General features: G+C 45.4%; 1 protein-coding gene across 2 annotated transcripts in view; it reads right to left on the bottom strand.

Moving 5' to 3' along the window:
- KCNK13 (potassium two pore domain channel subfamily K member 13) overlaps positions 1 to 23,722 on the bottom strand; it is a 97,503-nt gene extending 73,781 nt beyond the window's left edge. For both annotated transcript variants that reach the window (XM_073894886.1, XM_025870458.2), the window contains exon 1: positions 22,642 to 23,722. In XM_073894886.1, coding sequence (XP_073750987.1) covers positions 22,642 to 22,981 — 340 coding nt within the window. In that variant the 5' untranslated portion in view covers positions 22,982 to 23,722. The remainder of the gene's footprint in view (positions 1 to 22,641) is intronic.
- Positions 23,723 to 23,854: the final 132 nt, after the last annotated feature.

Raw genomic sequence — 23,854 nt, 5'->3', positions numbered from 1 at the left:
AAGATTTAGGACTGTATCTCAGAGCTCCATTAATGAATATTTGCCATAAATCTCCACCTCTGGGCAAGGAGGCCATCGAGTCTTCTGGGGGGAGGGATCCCACCCTACAGAGCTAGACAGCTCATCATGTCCTCCACCGGCAAAATGGGAGACAGAGAATGGAAACCTCAAACAACCCCACTCCTGTCCTCTCTCTGTGGGGCCTTCAGCCCTTTAGCAATATTCACACCACATCTGGTTTAGGCTGGGCACACTGGAGTGGATCAGGGGTTCCCTGGAATATAGCACTTAAAGCATCCACCATTCTCCCTGACTCACCCTTGATTTGTTGAAAATGCAGAGCTGGCAATGAGAAACCGGGGCATGGTAACAGGTTCTATTAAAAAAACTATCGAGGAAGAATAAAAATCAAGTGGAAATGGACCTGAATCCATCTTCACTGACATAATTTTGAATGAATTTTTCTTCATCCGTGCTTGGTGAACAATAGCATGTCTACACCATGTTTTGGGGGAGTATTATGCTCAACTAATTAATTAGTTCACAGTAGAATCTGATGCTTGTGAAGGTAACAGGGCAGTCTAGAAGAAGCATGGACTTTTCTAAAAAAAAAAGCCAGATGGACCGCTCCCCCTTCTACTGCCTGTGGGACAAGGACCAAGTTCCCTAAGTCTCTGTTTCTTCATCTGTGAAATAGGAAGGCCACCATCTCGCAGAGGGTTGCTCTGAGGCTCAGATGGGAGGATTACATAAATCTGCACTTAGTACAGTGCCTGGTACACTGAAGGGCTCAACACAGTTAATTATTATAATCAGGGCGCCTACTTGGAGTGTGTGCCCAATGCCCAGAGGCACTTCACTGTGGCTTTAACTGCATCTGTGTTTAATAAGTTCCATTAATCAGTTAAAGACCCTCTCCTCTCTTCATTTAATACAAATTGTTGGAAAGAAGAACTTGAATGGATAGATATGGTGTAGCACTGGGTTCCTATCTCCCGCCCAAATACACACCAGCTTATAAAAACTGAGAGGGTTTTTACAGAGAGGAGATGTTAAAAACATTTCCGTATCTTTAAGACTGGGGCTCCCTTTTCCAAAATGAAATTGATTTTATTTGTAAATAACACCCTTGCCAATGTTTAAGTAAGTCCATACATAAATGCAATTCTTGACTGCCTTTCTGATCGACTTTCCATATCCTCCGGCACTGGAAATTCCAAGACTCTCTCTGAACTCCTTTTCTAAACTTCATATTCCTAAATCACCTGCAGAAGCACCCCACCCCACCCAAGAACAGGGTATTAAAATGTCCAATACCCTTTATGGGTCCCTTAGTACCACAAATAATGAGGTATTTATGGTACAATCACTCTGGCAGGGATGACATCTGCAGATGTTCTACATTCCAGGTTTAAGAGCAGTTTTCCCCCCAGACGCTGGGGCATTATCCAAAATCAACATGGACGGCATCCAACAAGACTTCAGAAATGCTATTTTTCTTTTACTATGTTGTTACAATTGCCTACTGTATGGGGCTTGATACATTTTTAATTACTCAACTGAGTTTCCTTTGAACTTGTCACTTTTCACCATTTCCAGTTAATGGATCTTAATTTCCCATAGGAAAACCTTTTTAGCCTGCCACAAAGTTCAGGCTTTTCTGGCTCAATTCTCATTTATCAAATATGCTAAGGAGAAAAGCTCTTTTGCCTCCTGATTTGAGATGACCAGAGGGAAATCAACAAGAATGGAATAAAATCTTCATGCACCCCATCAGAAGAGATGGGACTGCCCTTTGATCAAACTAGAAGCAGTTTATATATGTGTGTATATATATATATATGCGTATATATATGTGTGTGTGTGTATATATATATATAATGGAGGACTCAACTTCACAAATCCTTTCTGATAAAAAGCTAGGTGACAAGATTACTTGGTTCTTAAATCTTAAAAAAAGACAAGATGAATGTCAGCACTTACACGAAGGGAAAGGAAAGAAGTCAAACACAGTGATGAATGGCAGGTGACACCCAGCCTAAGTGGAGTGGGACCAGGGGACTTTGGGGTCACCGAGAGGAGCATCTCCAGTGAGTAGTTGATATACAGGAGTGGTGGCCTGCATAGCCAGCTTTCCATGAGAATTCAGAAATCAAGATTTTTTTTTTACTAGAAATCTGATTTTAAAAGTTGACAACAAATTCACATTTTCTCAAACACTGTATCTTGGAGCTGGCTGGTATAGGCTCACAAGAGTCAATTAGCGCATCTTTACTCGGGCCTTCACTGACTTCACATTCATAGCTTGAAACCAGCCATTTGGGGGAATATCTGCACCACAGAAATAGGCAAATGCTACAAATCAGGGTTTTATTTGTTTTAAGCCAATTGTTAACATTAACCAGCATATTACCACCTGCAGGTCAAATAGATCGTGTTGCCTTTGGCCAAAATTGCAACTTCTAACTTAAATACTAAGCAAGAAGTAGGGTTAAATAACCATAAGGAAGCATTCTATATTCCAGGACCAGTATACGTGTGCCCCCGCAACCGTAGGGGAAGTGTGAGCTAAGAGTCAGAGGAACATCCCAAGCAGTTGAGAACACAGAGATAAAGACACAGGGTGGCATCTCTGAACCAAGCCCACCACCCTATAAAAAGAGCACTCTAATAAATAGGACATTTCTAAATGCTGCCCTGGGGGTAATGGTCATTGGTGCTCCCAACCATGACCTCTCAAGACATCACTACATCCTGAAAGGTTTTCTGAATCATGGGGAAAAGCTGAGACTATGCACAGTGATTGAGCAACACAAGCGTCCAAGTCCATGTTCGAACAACTACACCACACAAGGGGCAGGGATGACCGAGATTAAAGGTTCCCCATTTCTCTTCATTCAGAATCAGCCTAACCTCAGTCTGGTTCTCAATTCCTGTTTTCTGTTACATGGAGCCTTTGGCAGCCTCAGGAAACCAATGGATCTCTTCCCAGGATGATTGATTGATTGACTGATTTTTAATTTTATTTATTCATTTGAGACAGAGAGATACAGAGAGAGAGAGAACATGAGCAGGGGAGAGGCAGAGGGCGAGGGAGAAGCAGGCTCCCCGCCGAGCCAGAAGCTAGATGTGGGGCTCGATTCCAGGACCCTGGGATCATGACCTGAGCCCAAGGCAAATGCTTAACCATCTGAGCTACCCAGGTGCCCCTCAGAATGACTTTTTAAATGAATGAAATACAACGCATAGGATTACAAAAGCAACCATATTAAAACACAGTGATTAAACCGTGAAACACCCAAGTGATATAATACATGTACTTCTTTATTAAATCTTCAAACAAGAATGGGTCCAACAACTACCATGATTTTGAAGTTGCAGTGACGGGGCGTTGGGGGCATCTGCTGCACTGCACAGTGAGAGTGATACATCCGATTTCTCCTGGAGACCAGTCTACAGGGGCTGCTCATGTGAGCTCTAGGTGGTTGCCTGCATTCCTTACTGAAGGAAATGCTAGAGGTTGCCAAGTTAAAGGTTAGTACACATAAAGACGGAATTATTTTTCCCATCCAAGTTTATAGACCCTCTGAATTCTATCCATGGCCCCAGGTTAAGAACCCCCATAGTCAGGATGAGCACTGTAGGGACTCAATACATTTCGAATGGACTAAACTGAATTTTATGTTTGATATGGAATGGGTGCTGGGTGTGGTTCTAAGGGGATCAGAAGGGAGAAAAGACACTGTTCAAACCTAGAGTGGGACAACCCGATGTCTGCCTTATGATATTTCCTGGCAACCCAGCTTCTTCAAGACAATAGCTTGCAGAAAATATCCATTGGTAACATCAAATACAAATCCATTAATGACAAAAATAAATACAGAACCAGGGCCATGGGTTTTATTTCAGTTTCACTAGACTTCTATCTCAGCCAAACTAACTTCTCTAAAATTTAAATCGTGGCTGAACAAAATTTGGAATCAAAGTTCTACCACTTCCTAGTTGTGTGGCTTTAGGCAAACTATTTAACTCTCTGGGCTTCAGTTTTCTCATCCAAAGAATGAGGAAAAGAATGGTGCAACCTCACAGGATGGAAGATTATGTATCTAGAGTGTTCAGTATGGTACCGAGGAAGATTACAGTACGAGCTAGCTGTGGAAATCATAAGATTCTCGCAAATTGGTTGAGAGAATATTTAAAGACTATCCAAAATTTGGCAGTCCCTATACATAGTTAAAATTAAAAATATGCTTTATGGAGCTGTTGTACTAGCAAATACTTAGAAATAAATGACATGTCCTGCAATAAGAAGAAGAGTTAAAAGACTGAACATCCACACCATAAGTGTATATCTGGGGAAACTGCAGAAAGATCTATAAGAACCATGGCTGAACACTTCTCAACACATCCTATAAGGCCAACATTATCCTGATATGAAAATAAGGTGAAGATACCACAATGAAGGGAAAAAAAAGGTCTTTTGCATATAGATGCAAAAACCTTCAACAAAATACTGGCAAGACAAATGCAGCAACGTATGAAAAGGAACAGATGGGATTTTTCCCTGGAATCCAAGTTTGGTTTAATATCAAAGAATGCATTAATTCCATATGATAATATCAATAGCAGGAAAGATAAAACCACATGATCACCTCAGGTGCAGAAAAAGTATGTGACAAAAATCTAATGCCCATTTGTGATAAAAACATTCAGCAAATTAGGAAGAGAAGGGAACTTCCTCAAACTGATAAAGGTCATCCTACCAACAAATACACCAGAACTAACATATGGAATAATGAAAGACTGAAACATTCCCCCTAAGTTCAAGGCCAAGGCAAGGATGTCTACTCTCACTGCTTCTATGCAACATTGGGCTGGAGATTTCAGGCAGGCAGGAAACAAAAAAAAAGGCATCCAGACTGGAAAGGGAGAACTAAAACTCTCTCTATTCATAAATGACAGGATCTTGTATACAGGAAGTCCTAAGGAATCTTCTAGAAAACTCTTAGAAGTGCTATGTGAGTACAGCAAGGTCACAGGATATGAGATCAATCCATAAAATCAAGTGTACTTTATTTTATTTTTAAAGATTGTCTTTATTTATTTGTCAGAGAGGGAGAGAACACAGCAGAGGGAGAAGCAGGCTCCCCACTGAGCAGAGAGCCCGACACGAGGCTCAATCCCAGGACTCTGGGATCAGGACCTGAGCCAAAGGCAGACGCTTAACTGACTGAGCCACCCAGGAGCCCCGAACTGTACACTTACATAGGTGAGTTTTATGGTATGTGAATTTCAGCTCAACAACTTTGTTAGCAAAAAAAAACCACCAGTAAGTATAAAAAAGCAGTGGTTACCTCTCGAGAGTAAGACGGGGAAGTAAAATCAAAGGAAACTTTGATTTTTCACTTTAAATACTTGGAATGGAGCACCTGGGTGGCTCAGTTGGTTAAGCATCTGCCTTCCGCTCAGGTCATAATCCCAGCGTCCTGGGATTGAGCCCTGCGTTGGGCTCCCTACTCAGCAGGGAGCCTGCTTCTCCCTCTCCCTCTGCTTGCCACTCCCCCTGCTTGTGCTCTCTATCAAATAAATAAAATCTTTAAAAATAAATAAATACTTGGAATAATTTGAAAATTGATATAAATATGCATGTGTTACTTAATGAATTTTTTTAAAGTGGAAAAAATATTTGTAAAAAAGAAAAAAAAAGCGACCTTGTGGTTAATAATGCTGCTGAAGGTGGGGTGTGGGTGTGTGGGTGAGGCTGGGAGTGGGGCAAATACTCAAAAAAACACCCTGTACTTCAAAATTTTGTCTTTGGTCTGGAACTCCTCTATTAATGGAAATCCTCACGTACTTTTGCTTTCTGGAACCCAGGTCCCGCTTGCTCCTCTCCAGGGTCCCAGCACCCCTCACAGCAGACCCCCACCCGGCAAGGCTCTTGGAGAGAAAAGCCACAATCTGTCCTCTTGTTCCTTTTAAGGCAATTGTTGGGTTTTGACCCCAGGGGGTATTTGGCTGGAGTCAGTGTGGGTGGTCACAACTGGGGGCGCTACCAGCAGGGGTCAGGGATGCTGCTAGATATCTTCGAACGCACAGGACAGTCCCACAACAGAAGATCATCTGGCCCCAGATGTCATAGTGACCAGCTGGAGAAATGTTGCTCAGGGAGTTTTTAAGGAACTGGGCACGGGCAGCTTAGGTTTTCTGGGTGGAAGCAGAACTGATAGGAGTTTCCTCTTAGCCCCAGGGGAATGCAGAACAGGCGCTCTTAGGCAGGGGGAAGAGCAGGGGGCCAGGCCAGGGAGCCCTGGGGCCCCAGGATCACGAATGCAAAGAAGACAGAGACACAGAAGAGCCTCTTACAGTTGCTGTTGTTGTTAAAAGGATGGCGGCAAACATCAAAGGCGAGTCTGACAACGTGACTCCTGACCCAGGAAATTTTACCTTTTTTTTTTTTTTAAGATTTTATTTATTTATCTGAGAGAGAGAGAGAGAGAGACAGCGAGAGAGGGAACAGAAGCAGGGGGAGCGGGAGAGGGAGAAGCAGGCTTCCCGCGGAGCAGGGAGCCCGATGCGGGGCTCGATCCCAGGACCCTGGGATCATGACCTGAGCCGAAGGCAGACGCTCAACGACTGAGCCACCCAGGCGCCCCAAGAAATTTTACTTTTGATGTCGGAATCTCTAGTCCTAACCTCTCTCCCGAGCTCCAGACCCCTCCCCACCTCCCCCTACCCTAGCTGATCCCAAAGGCTCCCTGAGGTCTACAATTTCAAAGCTCAACTCAGGGTCCTTTCAACTGTCCCCTTCTCTGGAATCCCGTTTCTGACCCACACTGGTACGTATCCGGGGACCATCCTTCCTCCTGCCCTCCCTTGACTACCAAGAATCTTGGGAATTTGGGGAATTGTTCCCTTTTTTTACTTTCAGTTGCATGCAACCCCACTCCCACCCCCGCTCTCCCACCTACACCAGAGGTGGGTACGTGGCCCTGACCTCCGCTCTGGTTAAGAGTTTGTCTTGTAAACCTGACCTCCGTTCGGGGCTCTGGAAAGACGGGGTTTTTCTTCTTCTGAGGTCCAAGATGCTAAGGACCATGCCAATCTGATGCTGCTGGGGCCAACTTCACTCTCTGAAGCAGGTCCCGACACTGACCCTCATAAGAAAAATGAGAAGCCAAGACAGAGACAGATGGACAAAATACCCGGTGACATCGTCTAAGCCCAGACCCAGCTTGTCTGAGGTGGACATTTCAGTTAACAAATTATCAATGAATTATCTTTTCATTTTCATGAAATACGTTTTTGTCAGAGAACTAATTTTATCAACGACCTTAGTTTAACAAGAAATAAAAAATTAAATATTCCTTTTCCTCTGCATTATTGGTTTTCCTTTGGAGACTAACATTATTAACAACCTCAGTTAAGAAGGGAAGGAAGGAGGGGAAGGCAGGCTGGCCAGCCAGGCTCTGGCTGGAGCCGTGGCATCTGCCAGCCCCAAAGGACGCCCCCCAACCCTGCAGGGCCAAATCTGCAGCGGGTTCTGCCCCCTGCCTGCATCCTGCCTTCACCACACTCTACTCCATTTCCCGTTTGAGGCAAAGAGGCACTTGGTTCTGAGATCCGTGTCAGGCTGTCTCCATGGGACCTCCCATCTGCCCTTTGTCGGCCTCCTGTTTCCTCCCTGTCCTGGCCTTTAGACCCTGTGGGGACCAGCCTGGGGCCACCTCACTCTCTTCCTGCCTCTTCTCTCTTCTTCCAAGAAATCTGGACACTTCTGCTAGATGAATGTCTCTTTTTATTATGCGATTCTTCCCCAGTCTCTAACAGCATGCCAGCCCCACCGTGCAGAGTTCCTGCCCTATGGCCCGACAGTCAAGGCTCTTGGTGATTCCTTCAAGGATCATGCTCCTGTGGCAAGCACCGTTAGATGCCTCCAACATTCTTTCTCTCATTATTCCTTAGTAATTATTCTCTGACATGTTACTAACTGGAATAAGGAGTCCACTTCCCAGCCACTATTGCAGCTGGGTATGACCATGTGACAAAGCTGTGGACAATGAATGTCAGGGGAAGGATTATCTGGAGTTTCTCGGAAGCCCCCTCTAGTGGACACTGCTGTTTGTACCCCGCCCAGCTGCCCCTAAGACCCCTGACCAGTTGTGTGTGCCCATCCCCTGGCTGCTGCAGGGTTTACTGCTCACAGCTCACACCTGTGACTGTAAAACTGCCAAGGGTCAGGCAGTTTTAGACCCTTCCCACCCCCCAGCCAAAACCAGTGACTGGTGTGGGCCTATAAAAGCCCAGTTCCTTTGCCAGAAGGTGGTACAAATTCCAAGGTGTAATTTATGCTCCAGAGCTCCATAAAATAACCTCCTACTTGGCTTCTCTTTCCACCTCCTCACTTCCTTTACTCTCCCACTACCCTCTTCTGAGAGCACTACCTTGATAAATCACTTCCACCTAAATCCTTAGCCCAAATCCTTAGTCTGCTTATGAGGGAAAGTGGCCTAAGACAACTCTTTGAAAGAAAAAGGACACACCCTTCCTCTCCCTTTCCTTCCTCCTACTACCTGTGGTGTGGATGCGATGGCCAGAGCTCCAGCAGCCACACTGAGCCCTGAGAACCAGAGAAACATCCTAAGTATAGCAGAGCTGAAGAGGCCTGACTCCTTGTTGATATCATACAGTCACCATACCAGGCCTGAATTGCCTACATGCAGTACAGTGTCTTCCCTAGCACAGAGTAAAACCTTGTGTGCTTTACCACTGTTTTGGGTCTTGCTACTTGAAGCTAAGCAAAATTCTTATCTGATGGACTCCCTTACTTACCAGCTGTGGGGAGTCAGGAAAATTTCTCTGTCTCTGAGCCTTACTTTCCCTAACTCAAAAGAGAAGTTGAGAGAATGAGCAGGTCATCATCTCTTCCCAAATAGCCATTAGACTCCATCTTCTCCCAGAAATTTGTCTTAATTAATTGAATAAGTAGTGACGCGGTTGCTTTCAGTTATCAATTCCGTGACATGAAACACAAGTATATCCCTGGGTGGTCAAACCGGGCTTTGTACACATTTCTTTTCACAGGTGTTGGTATTAGGTCACAGGCTGTTAAATAAAAAAAAAACTAAGTCTAAAAATATAGCAGGCCAAGAAATAGTATAGCATGCCTCCATACCAAATACCAGGAATATGACATCTGGAGCAGAAAATATCAACAGCCAGAATGAGTAAAACAGGCCTTAGTGAGGACAATGCTAAATGTAGCATAAATTCAGCTTAAAAATTTTAAGTCCCAAAGAAAGATTTCTAGATTCCTCTGGGACTGAGAGTGGCTTACAGGACCTATCCAGGGAAACTAAGAAAAGAAGAACCCCACAGCCGAGCAAACTTGGATGAAGAAAATCTACTTTGGGAGAAAAGAGAGAATAGTTATAAACCATTCAAAGCAAAAGCCAGAAAAGCAAAAATAAACAAGTGGGACTGCATCAAACTAAAAAGCATGGGCACACGGAGGCAATGAGAAAAGGCAGCCTACTGGATGGGAGAAGATAGTTGCAAGTCACATATCTGATAAGGGGTTAATATCCAAAATATATAAAGAACTCATATAACTCAAGAGCAAACAAACGAACAAATAAGCTGATTAAAAATGGGCAGAAGGGGCGCCTAGGTGGTGCAGTTGGTTAAGCATCTGACTCTTGGTTTCGGCTCAGGTCATGATCTCAGGGTCCTGAGATCTAGCCCCACCCAGGTCAGGCTCTGCAATCAGCAGGGAGTCTGCTTCTCTCCCTGTCCTCTGCCCCTCCCCTATTTGTGAGTGCGTGCGTGCGCTCTGTCTCTTTCTAAAATAAATACATCTTTTTAAAAAAAATGGGCAGAGGATCTGAGTAGACATTTCCCCAAAAACGACGTACAGATGCACACCAATAGGCACATGAACAGGTGCTTGACATCACTCACCATCAGGAAAATGCAAATCAAAACCACAACAAGAGGGGTGCCTGGGTGGCTCAGTTGGTTAAGCGTCTGCCTTAGGCTCGGTTGTGATCTCGGGGTCCTGGGGTCGAGCCCCACGTTGGGCTCCCTTCTCAGTGAGGAGTCTGCTTCTCCCTCACTCTGCTCATGCTGTCTCTCAAATAAATAAATAAAATCTTAAAAAAAAAAAAACCCACAAGATAATCACCTCACACTTGTCAGAAGGGCTATTCTCAAAAAGACAAGAAAAAACAGGTGTCCTTGAGGGTATGGAGAAAAGGGAACCCTCGTCCACTGTCGGTGGGAACATGAATGGGTAGAGGCACCATGGGAAACAAAACAACAGAGTTTCTCAAACAATTAAAAATCTTGCCTTTACCTTCTCTTTGGAAGCAGAAGCAGGGCTTAAGAAAATGCAGTTGGTGTTGAGTGAATAATCATCCAAAGCCTAAAGGTCCAGAGGCAGGAGAAGAAGAAACGGACTGGAAATGAAGAGGAAGATTATCGGGAAAAGAGACGCACTAAAGATTGCTAAGGAGAAAAAGATTATGGCTTTGGTATGCTCTCAGCAATCAGATGTGATGACACAAGGCAGGTTCCAAGGCGAAAAATATGTAATGTGAAAAAGTGTTTCCAGAGAACAAGATATAACAACAAGGGACCTGGGAGACTAGGCGGTTGGAAGGAATGGAGCTGAACCCCAAGCACATAAGACTCACTATCATCCAGAGGAAAGGGTCTTAATTTTATTTATAAACATGAAAAATAATGGCAGATGTAGTTTTTATCCCCAGGAAGTTTAGATAAGCTTTCATTCTGATCACACTTAAAGTGACACAAGGAATACCCAATCCACTGTAATAGAAGGTATGGCATTAGAAAGGGAACAGAAAAACAAGAGAAATACAGAACAAAAAAGAATATTGCATATGAGATAAAATACTAAATTGCCAAATTCCCCTACAAAGAGAAAAGTCTAAAACTGGTTTAAAAAGAAAAACACAAAATGTATTAAGTGGTTTGCTTAAAAATATATTAAAACTTACAACTAAAGAAAAGGTCTAAAAGTCAGCAAATATCTACTATCATAATGCAGGAGCTTAATCATATCTATGCTTAAAAATAGATGTTACTATATAAGGCATTAAGAGGTAAACAAAGTTATGTATTATTAATAACATAAGTTATGCAAGTGACGACATCAATAATTCTGAATTTATATGCCCTGACACACACAACCAAAATGTTATTTTGGGTGAGTTTACTAGGTTTAGAGGGTGTTTGGGGGTGATATTCCCTCCTGCTCCAAAATTCTGTAGCAAGAGAAAAGCCAGCTGAAACATATACAGATACCAGGATACAAAGAAACACTCAAAACAGAAAAGAGAATTCTGGAAAATGCACATTCTCAAATTATGTGATAATTTTAGAAATAAATCAAATCATAATTATATAGCCAACCACACAAACCATTTAAAAAGCAATCTTTTTGAATAACATTTGAGATGAGTTAGAGCTAAACAAAGATTGGATGAGAATATTTATCTCAACCACAGAGAGGACCTGGCTTGATGAAAAACCATAGAAAAAATTGCCAGTAAAAATGAATGTATTTGGCTATATAAAAATCTCTTGTACATGCCAAAAAAATGTAATAGTCAATAAAAAGACAGCAGAACAAGATAAATATTTTGGGCAATATATAGATAAATACATATAACAGAGATAAAAACTCAGGACCTCAGGATAGCTCTTTAAGATACCACCAAGAACCCTATGGGCTACTTGGAGCACAGTTTGAAAACCACTGCTTTGGCTCATCTGTAAGGTTAATGCCTTGTGATCTTCCTCAGATGTTCAACACAAGGGAAGACCCAAGACACACAGAATCTTGGTGTGAATAGGCCAAGAGCTCACAGGCGGTCAGGAAGTGACCTCTGGATCAAATAGGTCGGTATTAGAGATGAAAGTCCTGGGCGCCGGCACATTCTAGGCACATCAGTTGTCAAGGTGATGGGAGGTAGGTTGCAAGTTTGCAAGAACTGTGAGACACGGCGACAGGGGGTATAAGTCTCCATTTGCATGGACTCCTGGGAGGCAGGCAGAACATCACCCAAACCTTTTACCCATGCAGCCACAGGTACTACCATATCACAAACATCCTCTGAGATTCTGCTAGCCAGACCGTTTCTGTCTTCTTATAGGATCCCAAGTCACCTAAGAACCACTGCAACTGAAAAAAGAGGTCACAGGCTCTCCAGCTGGCCATTCTTCTCACAACAAGGACCCCAAAGGAAGAAATGGCAAAGCAGTAGTGGTTCAAAGCATAAGCTTTGAAGGGAGCCTCCAGGTTTCTTCCAGCTGGGTAACTTAAGACACTGCATGAAAGCTCTCTGGGCCCCAGGATCCTAGTCTTGCACATGGGAATATTAATAGTAATCACCCTCATGGGGCTCTTATAAGAAATAAACATATATAAAGATGTGTGCTGTGTTTAACCCATGGTAAGCACTCAATACACTTCATAAATTTTATTATACACAAGAGTAAAAAAAAAATCTGTAACTCCAAATCCAACAGTTTGAGGATAATTAAATAAACTATGCTACATTAATAGGAACACATGAAATTCCTAAGAAAGTGTATAAAAAATAATGTAAAAGGAGAGAAACAAGCTGAATAGTATGTACTGATAGATTATAACACCTAAGTGTAGACATGTGGATCAGAGGAGTTAAGAAAATATAAGTGCCCCATGGGGGTCCTTTAAGAAATTAGTGGGTGCATAATGAAACAGGTAATAAGCAGTTCACCCCCGGTGCTGATCAAGTATCTTCCACAAATAGGTATGCAAATGAACTGTAAAAATCAAGATGTTGCTACTGATCAAGAAGGGTAAAGAGTTTGTCAGAATTTTACCTGGGAGGCTCAAACTCTTGAGTTAAGCCGTCATCAGACCTGCCTGGCCAGGCGGATGCTGTTGTACAGTTACAATCTGAATGCCTGTGGGACACAAGCCCCATTGTCCCCAGTGTCCCCCACCCCAAGTTACACTCATGTCATTCATGGCCTGACCCCCAGGTTCAATGACCCTGATAGTGTTTCCCTGTAAGGAGAGGTGATGGAGAGAAGAGATGCCAGGGGTGGATCGGAGAATGGGGCCAACAGAATCTGAGTGCTTAGGCTTCTAAAGATGGCTCTCTGGCCAAAGGAAGATGCAGTGGGAATGCGAATGGTGCAACATTTCAGAAAAGTGATCTGATATCTAGCAATTCAGACAAACTGAACTGAAGGAGGCAAAAGGCTGGAGGGTAGAGGGAGAGCCGCTTAGTTTTGGAGACACCTCCCAACGAGGTGCATTGCCCCTCTTTCCTCAGTGGGGTGGGCTTCTGGGTCTGAACATGGTAATGTCCTCCTGTACAGGCTGGGAGTGTCCCCTGTGTAAAGCCACTAATGTGTGATGATCATAATCTTGCCCTGCTCTTCTCTCCATCCTATGGGACAGCATGGCTGCTTGCTGGGCCAGTCCCCAGGGCTATCTTTCACTGGGGAGAGAGCAGGTAACAGGCTGCATGAGAAAAAGCTAAAACAAGTTAGAGAGGTGAAGTCACTTGTGATGACAGAGAACAGACAGAGATTGGGGAGGGGAGGAGTACGCAGAGGGGCAGACGGGCTGAGAGGATCTGAGATAAGAGGCTCCAGAACTCCTTTAAGATATAGGAGACTAGGAGAGAAGAGAAAGAACATCCCTTTGTGTTATAAACGGAAGACTCTCAGATTCTTTAGAAACACGCAAGCAAAAATTAAATTGACTTTTTCGTTACTTCCTTGAATGGAAAGTCAGCCCTAGCACCCCAAGGGGCGCAAGAATGATTTGGGTTACATTCATGCCAAATCTCTCTCTCCTTTGTGGAGAAAGGTATGGGGGGAGAGAATAGGATGGCATTTAGGATAAAAGAAGGGGAAAGCACCATGTTTCCTAAGAGAAAAATTTAAAGAAACAAGTTGAGATGAGTATGTATGTGGGCTAGCTGGTGTGCTGGACAGCAGAGAGTAGAGGGGTGTCCTGCAACGGAACTCTAATTTCAAGATACTGAAATTTTCCAAGAAGGAAACAAATGATTGAACAAGCCCAGGGTTCACAGGATGGACAGTGTGAGCTTCCTCATGAAATTTTAGAAGATAGATGCCAAGAGAGATGGCCCTCTCACCTGACCTGGGGGAATGCAAATGCCGACCAGTCACTCTGTGCCGTCTCTTACCCCCATGACCATGGAGCATCGCTCCTTAAATATCACCTCACAGTACACTGTCATTGTTCACATGAGACAATATGGTGAAGGGTTTTAAAAACTGCTATGACGGGGGGGGGTGGTGGTGTGTGGAGCACTTGGAAAAATACTGAACAGAAACTAGCGTTCTTATAAGATCTGGATGGAGAGTTACTTTTTAAGCACAAACAATGGAAAGACATTGCAAGGAAAAGACTGGAATACAAAACTGCACAGAAATTAAAAACGTTCCTAAATCTAATCAGTGCTGAATGGAAAACAAAAATGCATGGAAAGCATGGCCCAACCATGATAAAGGGCCAAAATCCTTAGAATCTAAAGCACACATATACTATGATTAACACAACACCCCCTTGCTCCCGATAGCAAAATGGGGGAAGGATCAGCTAGCTGATGCAGGGAAGATGAACTGTAAGTGTGTGGGGTGTTTTTTTTTAAGATTTTATTATTTGAGAGAAAGAGAGAGCACAAGAGGGAGGAGGGTCAGAGCGAGAGGGAGAAGCAGACTCCCCGTGGAGCAGGGAGCCTGATGCGGGGTTTGTCGATCCCAGGACCCTGGGATCATGACCTGAGCCGAAGGCAGACTCTTAACCGACTGAGCCACCCAGGTGCCCCAAACTATAAGTGTATTTAATAAGTATTTAAAATTAATCAACTTTAGTATTAATCAAATAAATTCTAATTATGAGATTCATTTTTACCTAATTACAACATATGCTCATGTCATAGTGGTTATATGGAAAACAATCAGATACAAAATATGATCCATTTCTGTGACTTCAAGATGTACCTTTCCCCAACATTTTAATATCTTGGAAATTGAGGTGATCTCACAATGGTTAGCATGTCAAAATTTAATTGGTAGCATTCTTTTCTTTCTTAATGGTACACAAAATAACAAAGCGTCTTAGATTCAATGAAATAGCACTTGAAGTACAATATCATATTATACACCAAAACGTTAACAGTGATTCTTGTCGGATGGTGGAATTGTTGGTGTTTTCTACTTTCTTATACTTTCCCATATATTTCCAGCCTTCTCAAATGAATATGTATTTCTTTTATCATCAGACAGTAAACAAAACTTGGTTCTAATCTTGACTTTGCCACTTTATAGCAGAATAAGTCCTGAGTACAGTCCTGAGTAAGGTAACTCTGCTTTCTGTCCTCAGTTTCCTTATCTGCAAAATGGATCAATAACTTCTCTGCCTACCTCATAAGATTTGTGCACAAATGCTTTGTAAAACATAAAGTGCCTAGTCAATGTGTGATTTAAATACTGACACATGTATGAGAACCAGTAACATGTGATGATCATTAATGTACTCATGAGATATTTTTCTTTCTAAATGCCTGTTCATGATGTTAGTTTATAGCTTTATACTGTAGAATGGTGACTCCCAATATTCTGTTTGAACCTGATATAATTCGATTTCTTAAGCTCTTTCCTCAACTTTGTTCCCATGTAGGAAAAAACAGATTCCAAAAGCAATATTCAGTTCAGCACTACATAGATTTGCAGGCTGACCAGGCCAAATCATGTACTTGTCAGCCCAGCTCCTGAGCCCCACGAGCCTTCGAGCCTTATAGAATACTGCTGCATAAGAGCTAATCACAAGCCACACCCAGGGCCAAAAAGGGGGTGGAGCATAATTACTTCTGTTTAATTAAAATGAACACAACTGTTGCTGCAAATCTGGAAATCTACCTTGAGTGTTCCGCCATGGAGGAGGGGCTTGGCACCTCTCTGTCCGAGCCTCTCAGATTGGCAGAAGCCACGGTCCCCTTCTTAGCCCAATCCCAGTGCATCCCTGCATCTGGCTGGGCTGCTCTTGGCTAAATCAACTTGTTCCTCGTGTACTTAACGACCAGCTGGAGAGGAGGTTCACCAAGACAAGAGATGAGCACATTTCCCCTCCTCTCCATTCCAGCCTGGCCACCAGTTTGTCTATGTTCTAGAGCACAGGGGGCCTTGCCCCAGTAAGCAACATCACAAAACATCTTTCATGTGCCTATGACTCACCTGGGTGTTTTGTTAAAGAACAGATTCTAACTCAGTTGGTCTGGGGTTGGCCTGAGATTCTGCATTTCTAACAAGGTCCGAGGTGATGCTGATACCACGGCTTCATCAGCCACTCTTTGAATAGCAAGGATCTCCACGGTCTTCAGCCCTATACCCACTCCCATCAGACATGCCTCAGTGCGCTCCCTATACTGCCTACATTAGAGCCATCTGGGGAAGTTTCTCAAAATGCAGATTTACTGCATCAGGATCTCTGAAAGGCGGGCCCAAATCCCTACATTTTAACAAGCACCATACTCCCCTTAGCTGAATTCTTGTAGACACTGAAGCGTGGGAACTGACAGCAGAGAATTTTAAACGTTCTTAGTGGACCACAGCACCGGGAGCTGTATGTCTGCCCAACTTCCAGAGGGGCTTTTGTTGAACTGCACCTTGCGCTGAAGGATGAGATGCTAGGCAGGAGCACACAGTTCTCTTTCATATTGATGGCGCAGATGCTGGGGAGGAGATTACTCATCGTCTTAAGTACTCTCATTCATAACAATCTGTAGAAAAAATTTTATTCCAGTCTGAAGAAGCTGGGTGTTTTCCAAACAGGCAGCCTGGATAAGAGGGGCCATTTAATGGTTGTCCTTGCCTCTTTATTTTGACAACTGGAAACTCAGAGCCAAATCTGGGGCTCACTTTTGGCAATTATGCAGGTCCTTTTGACACAAACCTCTGTGTATGAACAGTAAGTGGCTAGGGACGCCTGGCTGGCCCAGTCAGTTAAGCGTCTGACTCTTGATCTCAGCTCAGGTCTTGATCACAGGGCATGGAGCCTACTTAAAAAAAATAATTAAAATTTAAAAAAAAGCAAAAAACATGTGGCTTTAGCTGAACTATCCTATTCATGGTTTCTTATCTCCCCAATGTCTTAAATCCATTACTATCCATTTCCAGTGCACCGTACATATGATGTGTAGTAGGGCATCTGAGCTGTTCACCAATATCGAGTCTTATCCACTTCTGGACTCGGGGGAGCAGTATGGTTCCCCAAGTCCTTGAAGTTGGGTGTGGCCTTGTGACTTGGTTGGGCCAATGGAATGTGTGTGGATGTGACCTGGGTTACTTCCAAGTGATGGCCACTGATTGCTGGTACTCCACACTTCAGCCCTTCCCTCCCCTGCATGGGCAGTCCTGGAAGCATGAGCTGATGAAGCAGCCTGAACACTGGGCCAACAAAGGAGACAACCGCCCCGAGAAGTCACCACACACACCACAGTGAGCTTGGGGTGAGTACGAAGTAAGCCCCTGATGTGTTAAGCTATAGAGATTTGGGGGTAACCTAAAGCCCAAGGCTACCTTGACCATATCATATGCAAATGACCTCAAGTCCTTTTTGGAGAGAAGCTGAGTTATGAATACACAGGCCGATACAGAAACAAACTCCTAACAAAAGCCTATTTGAGAGAAAAGATATTTATAGAAGAATATTTACAGGATATACTATCAATCTACTTCTCTGAGTACTTCAGGTTTATTCTTGTTTCAATCTGATCACCAGCCTCTTTCAGAATCAGCATCCCTGACTTGTGTTTTCATATTCTGCTCCTCTTAAATTGTGGCAAAAGAGACATAATATTTACCACTGTAACCATTCCTAAGTGTATAATTCAGTGCCATTAAATACATTCACTCTGTTGTTTAACCATCACCCCTATCCACATCCAAACCTTTTTTTATTATCCCCAACAAAAGTGCCATACCCATAAAACCCTTCTCTTTCCCAAGCAAGCCTCTGGTGACTTCTGTTCTACCTTCCATTCCTCTAGAATTTGTCTATTCTATGTACCTCATATAAGTGGAATTATATAATATTTGTCCTTCTGTGTCTGGCTTATTTCATTAAGTATAATGCTTTCAGGGTCCATCCATGTTGTAGCATACATCAAAATTCCGTTCTTTTTGTGGCTCAATAGTACTCCATTGTACGTACCTACCACTTTGTCTTTATCCATCCATCTGTTGACGAACGCTTGGGCTGTTTCCACTTTTTAGCTCTTATAATAACACTGCAACAAACATGGGTGCACAATATCTGAGCATCTGCTTTCAATTCTTTTGAATATGTGCTCTAGGAGTGGAATTGCTGGGTCATACGTTAGTTCTCTGTTTAGCCTTTTGAGAAACTGCCAAACTGTTTTTCATTCTGCTCTTCTTATTCTTTAAAATTTTATTTAAATTCAAGTTAGTTCACATATAGTGTATTATTAGTTTTGGGGTAGAATTTAGTTCTGCTCTGACTTTTTTTTAAAAAAGATTTTATTCCTTTATTTGACAGAGAGAGAGAAAGCAGGGGGAGCGGCAGGCAGAGGCAGAAGCAGGCTCCCCCGCAGAGGGACCCGATCCCAGGACTCCAGGATCATGACCCAAGCCGAAGGCAGACACTCAAACAACTGAGCCACCCAGGCGCCCCTCTGCTCTGACTTTTTTTTTTTAAACGTTTATTTTTTTTTAAAGATTTTATTTATTTATTCGAGAGAGAGAATGAGAGATAGAGAGCACGAGAGGGAAGAAGGTCAGAGGGAGAAGCAGACTCCCTGCCGAGCAGGGAGCCCGATGCGGGACTCGATCCCGGAACTCCAGGATCATGACCTGAGCCGAAGGCAGTCGCTTAACCAACTGAGCCACCCAGGTGCCCCTCTGCTCTGACTTTTAAATCAAAGATCTCAGACAACAGGTGCATGAAATCCTCAATTGCATTTTCAGGAAAATGTTGTTTGTGAACCTCACCCACTATCCTATGCAATCCTTCCTATACAAAATCCCAAGGGGAAACTCTTTTGAGGATTAGGTCCTGGGATAAAGTTGATGCTTCCTACTGATAATAAGGATTCCAGTATGGGTCCTGACTCGGCCGTGGGGATTGCAACCAAATTTCAAGCTTGAATAGTCCTTGTTGATGCCCCACCTACACCCTTTGGGATCCCCTTTACCATTTCTGGGCACACTGGCCTGACTTCAGATGGCCAGTGCCTACATCTTTGTCAGAGGACTGCCCTTGGGCTGTCCATGAAAAAAAAAAATCAGGCCAGAAGTACAGGTTTCCCGCATTATCTTCAAGTTTGCTTTATGCCACTTTGCTTTTATGAAAGACCTAGGTTAGTAACGTGTAACTGCTAACCGAAAGAAATCTGAGGATTTTCACTTTTAGGAAATGGCACTTGCTTCATCCTTTCATGCCATTTCAGTTTACAAAAGGTTCCACAGAAACACTGTACTTTCGGATGGCGGGGGAAATCTGTACCTGGGAATTAGCCTTGTGCTTCCCCTGCTCTCCAAGCAGCTTTGAACCAACTCCTGACAGGTGTGGGTGTATAAGTACCCCAGCCCCCTTACCTAGGATAATTCTGGGTCATGAGCTTTTTGCACTGATTCAAGCTTCCACTTGGGAGTAAGTACCAGTTGCCCACTACAGTTCCTGCTGAATAGCAGACCCTATGGTGACTGACTTCCCTTTCTGTATCACTTCCTCCTTCCCTTGCCGTATCCCTTGCACCTGCCAATCAATTCAAATTCTTGGCTCAGTGTCTGCTTCTGAGGGAACCTAAACTAAGACAAAGCTCATCTCTAGCAACTTCCTCGATCCATTTGCTTTCCATATTTCTGTTCTTCTTTTTCCTGGTTCTCGAGTTTTATTTACATGTTTTTCATTGTTTTACCATATGCTTTCTTGTTGTCTGGAACTTCAAAGTCTTTGCAGAATAAAGCACAGTGGAACTATTTTAGATGAAAAACATCATGTAATTGTTACACCTAAAATACAAGATGAAAGGCTTATTGAATATGATCCCAATTTTAAAAAATATGTATGTACTTATGTGTATGCATAGAAAAAAAAAAGAATAGAAAGAAATGCACCAGAATGTTAACAATGATTAAATTGGGGGTGGTGTCACTGCAGATGGCTTAACTTTTTTTCTTCTTTATACATTATTTTGCTAAGAACATGAAGCCTTAGCTGCCTTGTCTATAAAATGAGGATAATCATACCTACCTCATGGAGTTGATGGAAATTAAGTGTAAATGTAATGCGGTAATTAGCTCCACTGCATAGTCACATAATAATCACAGTATGTGCCTAATATGTACCCTAATAAAGGGGAGTGAGTGCCGTAATTACAACAGCAATTAATGAAACAATTTAAAAGGAAATGTTAGAATTAAGAAAGTAAAAATAAGCCCGTGCTTTGTACTTTGTAAAGAACATTCACTTCCATGAGCTCATCAGCCCTCGAGAACCCTGCAAGAGGAGCAGGCTTAGGGGGAGGGAGTGGGCAGGAGACAGAATATTTGCTGAACAGCAAACACGTGCCAAGGCCAAGGTGGCCGCTTTGTGGACATCTCAGGTGAGAAGGATGGGGCTCAGCATGGTTAAGAAACTTGCCCAAGCTACGGAGACAGGACCAATAGCTCCAATTCCAGACTCTCAGTCCAGGATTCCTTCCTTTCCAACAGGCCACATTATTACTTGTGCACCTCAAAAGCCCCTGCTCCTACCTGCCTGCCCATCTGAGACATTCTCCGTTCCTAAGGCACCAACGTTCACCAGTCAATACACACAAGCTCCTCCTTCCTACCTCCATGTCCCCGGGGAGGACCAAGGCGTGGCTTGTGGTGGGAGAGTGGATTTAGCTCCCCAAATCTCCCACCAAGACCACCTCAAATGAATCATCAGTCTGAATAAAAACACTATTCGCGATGGAGACACAGAGTCGAGGTCAGCTCCACAGCAACACTTCTCAATCAGGCTGTCCACCCCAAGTCCTCCCTACACAGAAATTCTGGAACCGTCTTCAGAGACAAAGGAGTTGACACAGCGGGGGATTTAGGGAATTCTGCTAAGACAGCCCAGCAGAGATTGTGGGCTGGGAGAGAGAACCGTGATGGGCATTACTCCCTCTCCAACCCCCTCAGGGCCTCGCGTTCTAATCATCCTAAGAAATCCTGAGAGAGCTCTTCTTGCAGCCCTGGTAACTGTGGTGTCATAACGGCCCGCTGATGGGCAGGGGCTGGGTATGGAATGGGGTGGAGGTGGTGAGAGCCCGTGTTGTCCCTAACCATGCCAGTCCTCCCTGCCGTGCCTCCTACTCACCAGCTGAAGCCCTGGGCTTCTAGACTAACCTTGGGAAATCTTTCTGGACTAATCATTCTCCTGGCAGAATGTCAACCTAAGACAGCCATGCGTGGGAGCTTCAAGCAAGTTTGCCTTGTCACCCTGCCTCACTGACAAGCTCTCCTCCCAAGCACAGGGGCCGGGGCTAAGAGCACCCGTTGCACCCTGAGGGCCCTGGTGCAGTTCCTGGGCCCTGGCATCTGGCAGCTACTCTCTTTCTGGGTTGTCTTTCAAAACCCCCCTCCGCTTCAGCTCTCTCCCTCCCTCAGATTTTCTACAGCCTCATCCCCAACCCCCTTCTCACCTGATTATGCTTCAAAGAGGAACGGTCTTTAGGGGTGTAGTACAAAGACTCCCAATGTTTTCCTTCTGCTACAAATAAAGGTATAACCGACCATAACTGTGCTGTCACACCCTTGCTCAAAAACTCAATGGCTCCCAATTGTCTCTAGATAAGTTCTAGCTCCTTAGTTTGGCAGTAAAGGTTGCCCTTCATGCCCTGAGCCCGGAGACCTTCCTGGCCTTTCCTCTACTACTCCATCTAGACCAGGTAGCTCACGGGGCACCCTCAAATGAAATTCTCCTCTAGAGCGCAAAACACTTTAGTCCCCAAACCATACCTAACACTACCTGGTTCAACCCAAAGGTCACTCCCCTTTCTTCCTGGTAGGAAACTATTTCCATCCTCATTAGCACTTTTGCCTCCTTACTTCCAATTTGGTATTCAATCTGATTTTTCTCTCTGTAAGTTTGAAGTCATGGACAGTCTTAAAATCCGTGCCTCCCCCTCTAACCATTGCCTCACGCATGGCGTTAGGTCAATAAATCTTCGTAGGTCCCTGTTCTGATTTGTAAGCTTTCTCCCCCAAAGTTTCAGGAACTCAAGCTCTGTCTCCTTACCTAGATTGAAAATCCTCCAGAGCACTCGAAGGCTCATTCAACTCCCCTGAGCGCCGTGTTAACGAGCCGGCCCTGACTCGGGAGGGCCGGGGCGAGGCCGAGACGGCTTGTAGAACGAGCTCCCAGGGGCTGCCCGGGCAGCTGCTCCGCGGGCCGCGTTTAAGAAAAGCCGGGAGGCAGTACCACCTGTAGACGAGGCAATAGCTCACCTCTGTGCGGCCCGGCTGAGCGCGGAGGTGGAGGAACGCAAGACTGAGAAGCGGCCGCCCCTTCGCCCGCCAGCGACGCCTACTTACCTATGGTGGACACGACGGTGCCCACGAAATAGAAGGCGCCGGTGAAGTCCCAGCGCGGCCGGGCGCTGTCCACGCGGATGCCGGCCTCGGTGGCCTCCTCGTAGTGGCGAAGGAAGCCGCGCAGCTCGTCGCGGCTCAGGTTGTGGCGGCGGCTGAAGTTGGCCAGGCGCTCCTCCCAGCGCTGCTTGGCCTGACGCTCGTGCGCCAGCTCCAGCGCCGAAAAGACCGCGGCGCCGCCCACCAAGTAGAGCACGATGAGCGCGGCGAGCAGCAGGAAGCGCGCGTTGTCCTCGTTCAGGTAGCCCGGGCCGCAGCTGCAGCCGCAACCCCGGCCGGCCATGGCCGGGTGTCCGGGGGCAACCCCGCGCCGGAGGGCCGGGGCCACCGGCCGACTCTCGCCCAGGTCCCCCCGGGGGGTCGCCGCTCAACCCGCCCCCGGACGCCCGACGGCCGGCTGGCCCATGGGCGCTCGCCCAGGCCGCGCGGCTCCCCAGGCCGCTGCCTCGACCGCTCCCGCGGCGCAGCTCCCCACGTCCGCCTCGACTCCTGGTTTCAAATCCGCTTTGTCGCCGCCGTCCCCACCCCCGCCTTGAGTTCTCCTAAATGCTCAAGGTCCGAGTACCCGGGAGCAGAATCCGCTGCTTCTTGGCACGAGGGCGCGGGCACTGTTTCCACCCCGGTGCCCTCCCTGCTCTGCTCAGATTGGGGAGGGGGCGTGGCGCGTCCTCAGCGCAGATTGGGGCTGACTTGAATTTCCCCCGAAGCAAAGGTCTTTCGGCCTTGGAAGCTGGCGGGTTAGAGGACCCCGGCGGGCTCAGTCTCTTTGACCATCACTTCTCAAGCCGCCGACGGCTAGGACGCGGGGTGTCGGTGTACTGGCGCTGGTGGGGCCTCCTCAGATGGATTGGTGGTGCCCCGTGCCAGTCGCGGCGTCGCGCGGAGCCTCAGGCCTCTGGGGTTACCCACCCGGTTGCCGGGGTGTAGAGGCTGGAGCAGGTCCCGGGGGGGCGCACCCCGAGGGACTGCGCGGAGCGGGGTCCACGGGTTCCTACCTCGCGCCCGGCCCCTGCGCTGCGCCGCATCCGGCGGACAGACCGGCTGGAGGAGGAGACCAGAAAGGGCGGTTGGAATGAGGGGACGAAGGGAGTTAGGGGCATCTCCCCCAGGCAGGCTCCCTCGCCTTGCCGAGACCAGAGAACCGGTGGCCTCTGCG

The sequence above is a fragment of the Callorhinus ursinus genome, unplaced genomic scaffold (genome assembly GCF_003265705.2).
Source record: "Callorhinus ursinus isolate GAN/ISIS: 27379988/994484 unplaced genomic scaffold, GSC_fseal_2.0 scaffold8, whole genome shotgun sequence".
In the NCBI taxonomy this organism is placed as follows: domain Eukaryota; kingdom Metazoa; phylum Chordata; class Mammalia; order Carnivora; family Otariidae; genus Callorhinus; species Callorhinus ursinus.
This window is presented reverse-complemented; position numbering and strand designations above follow the sequence as displayed.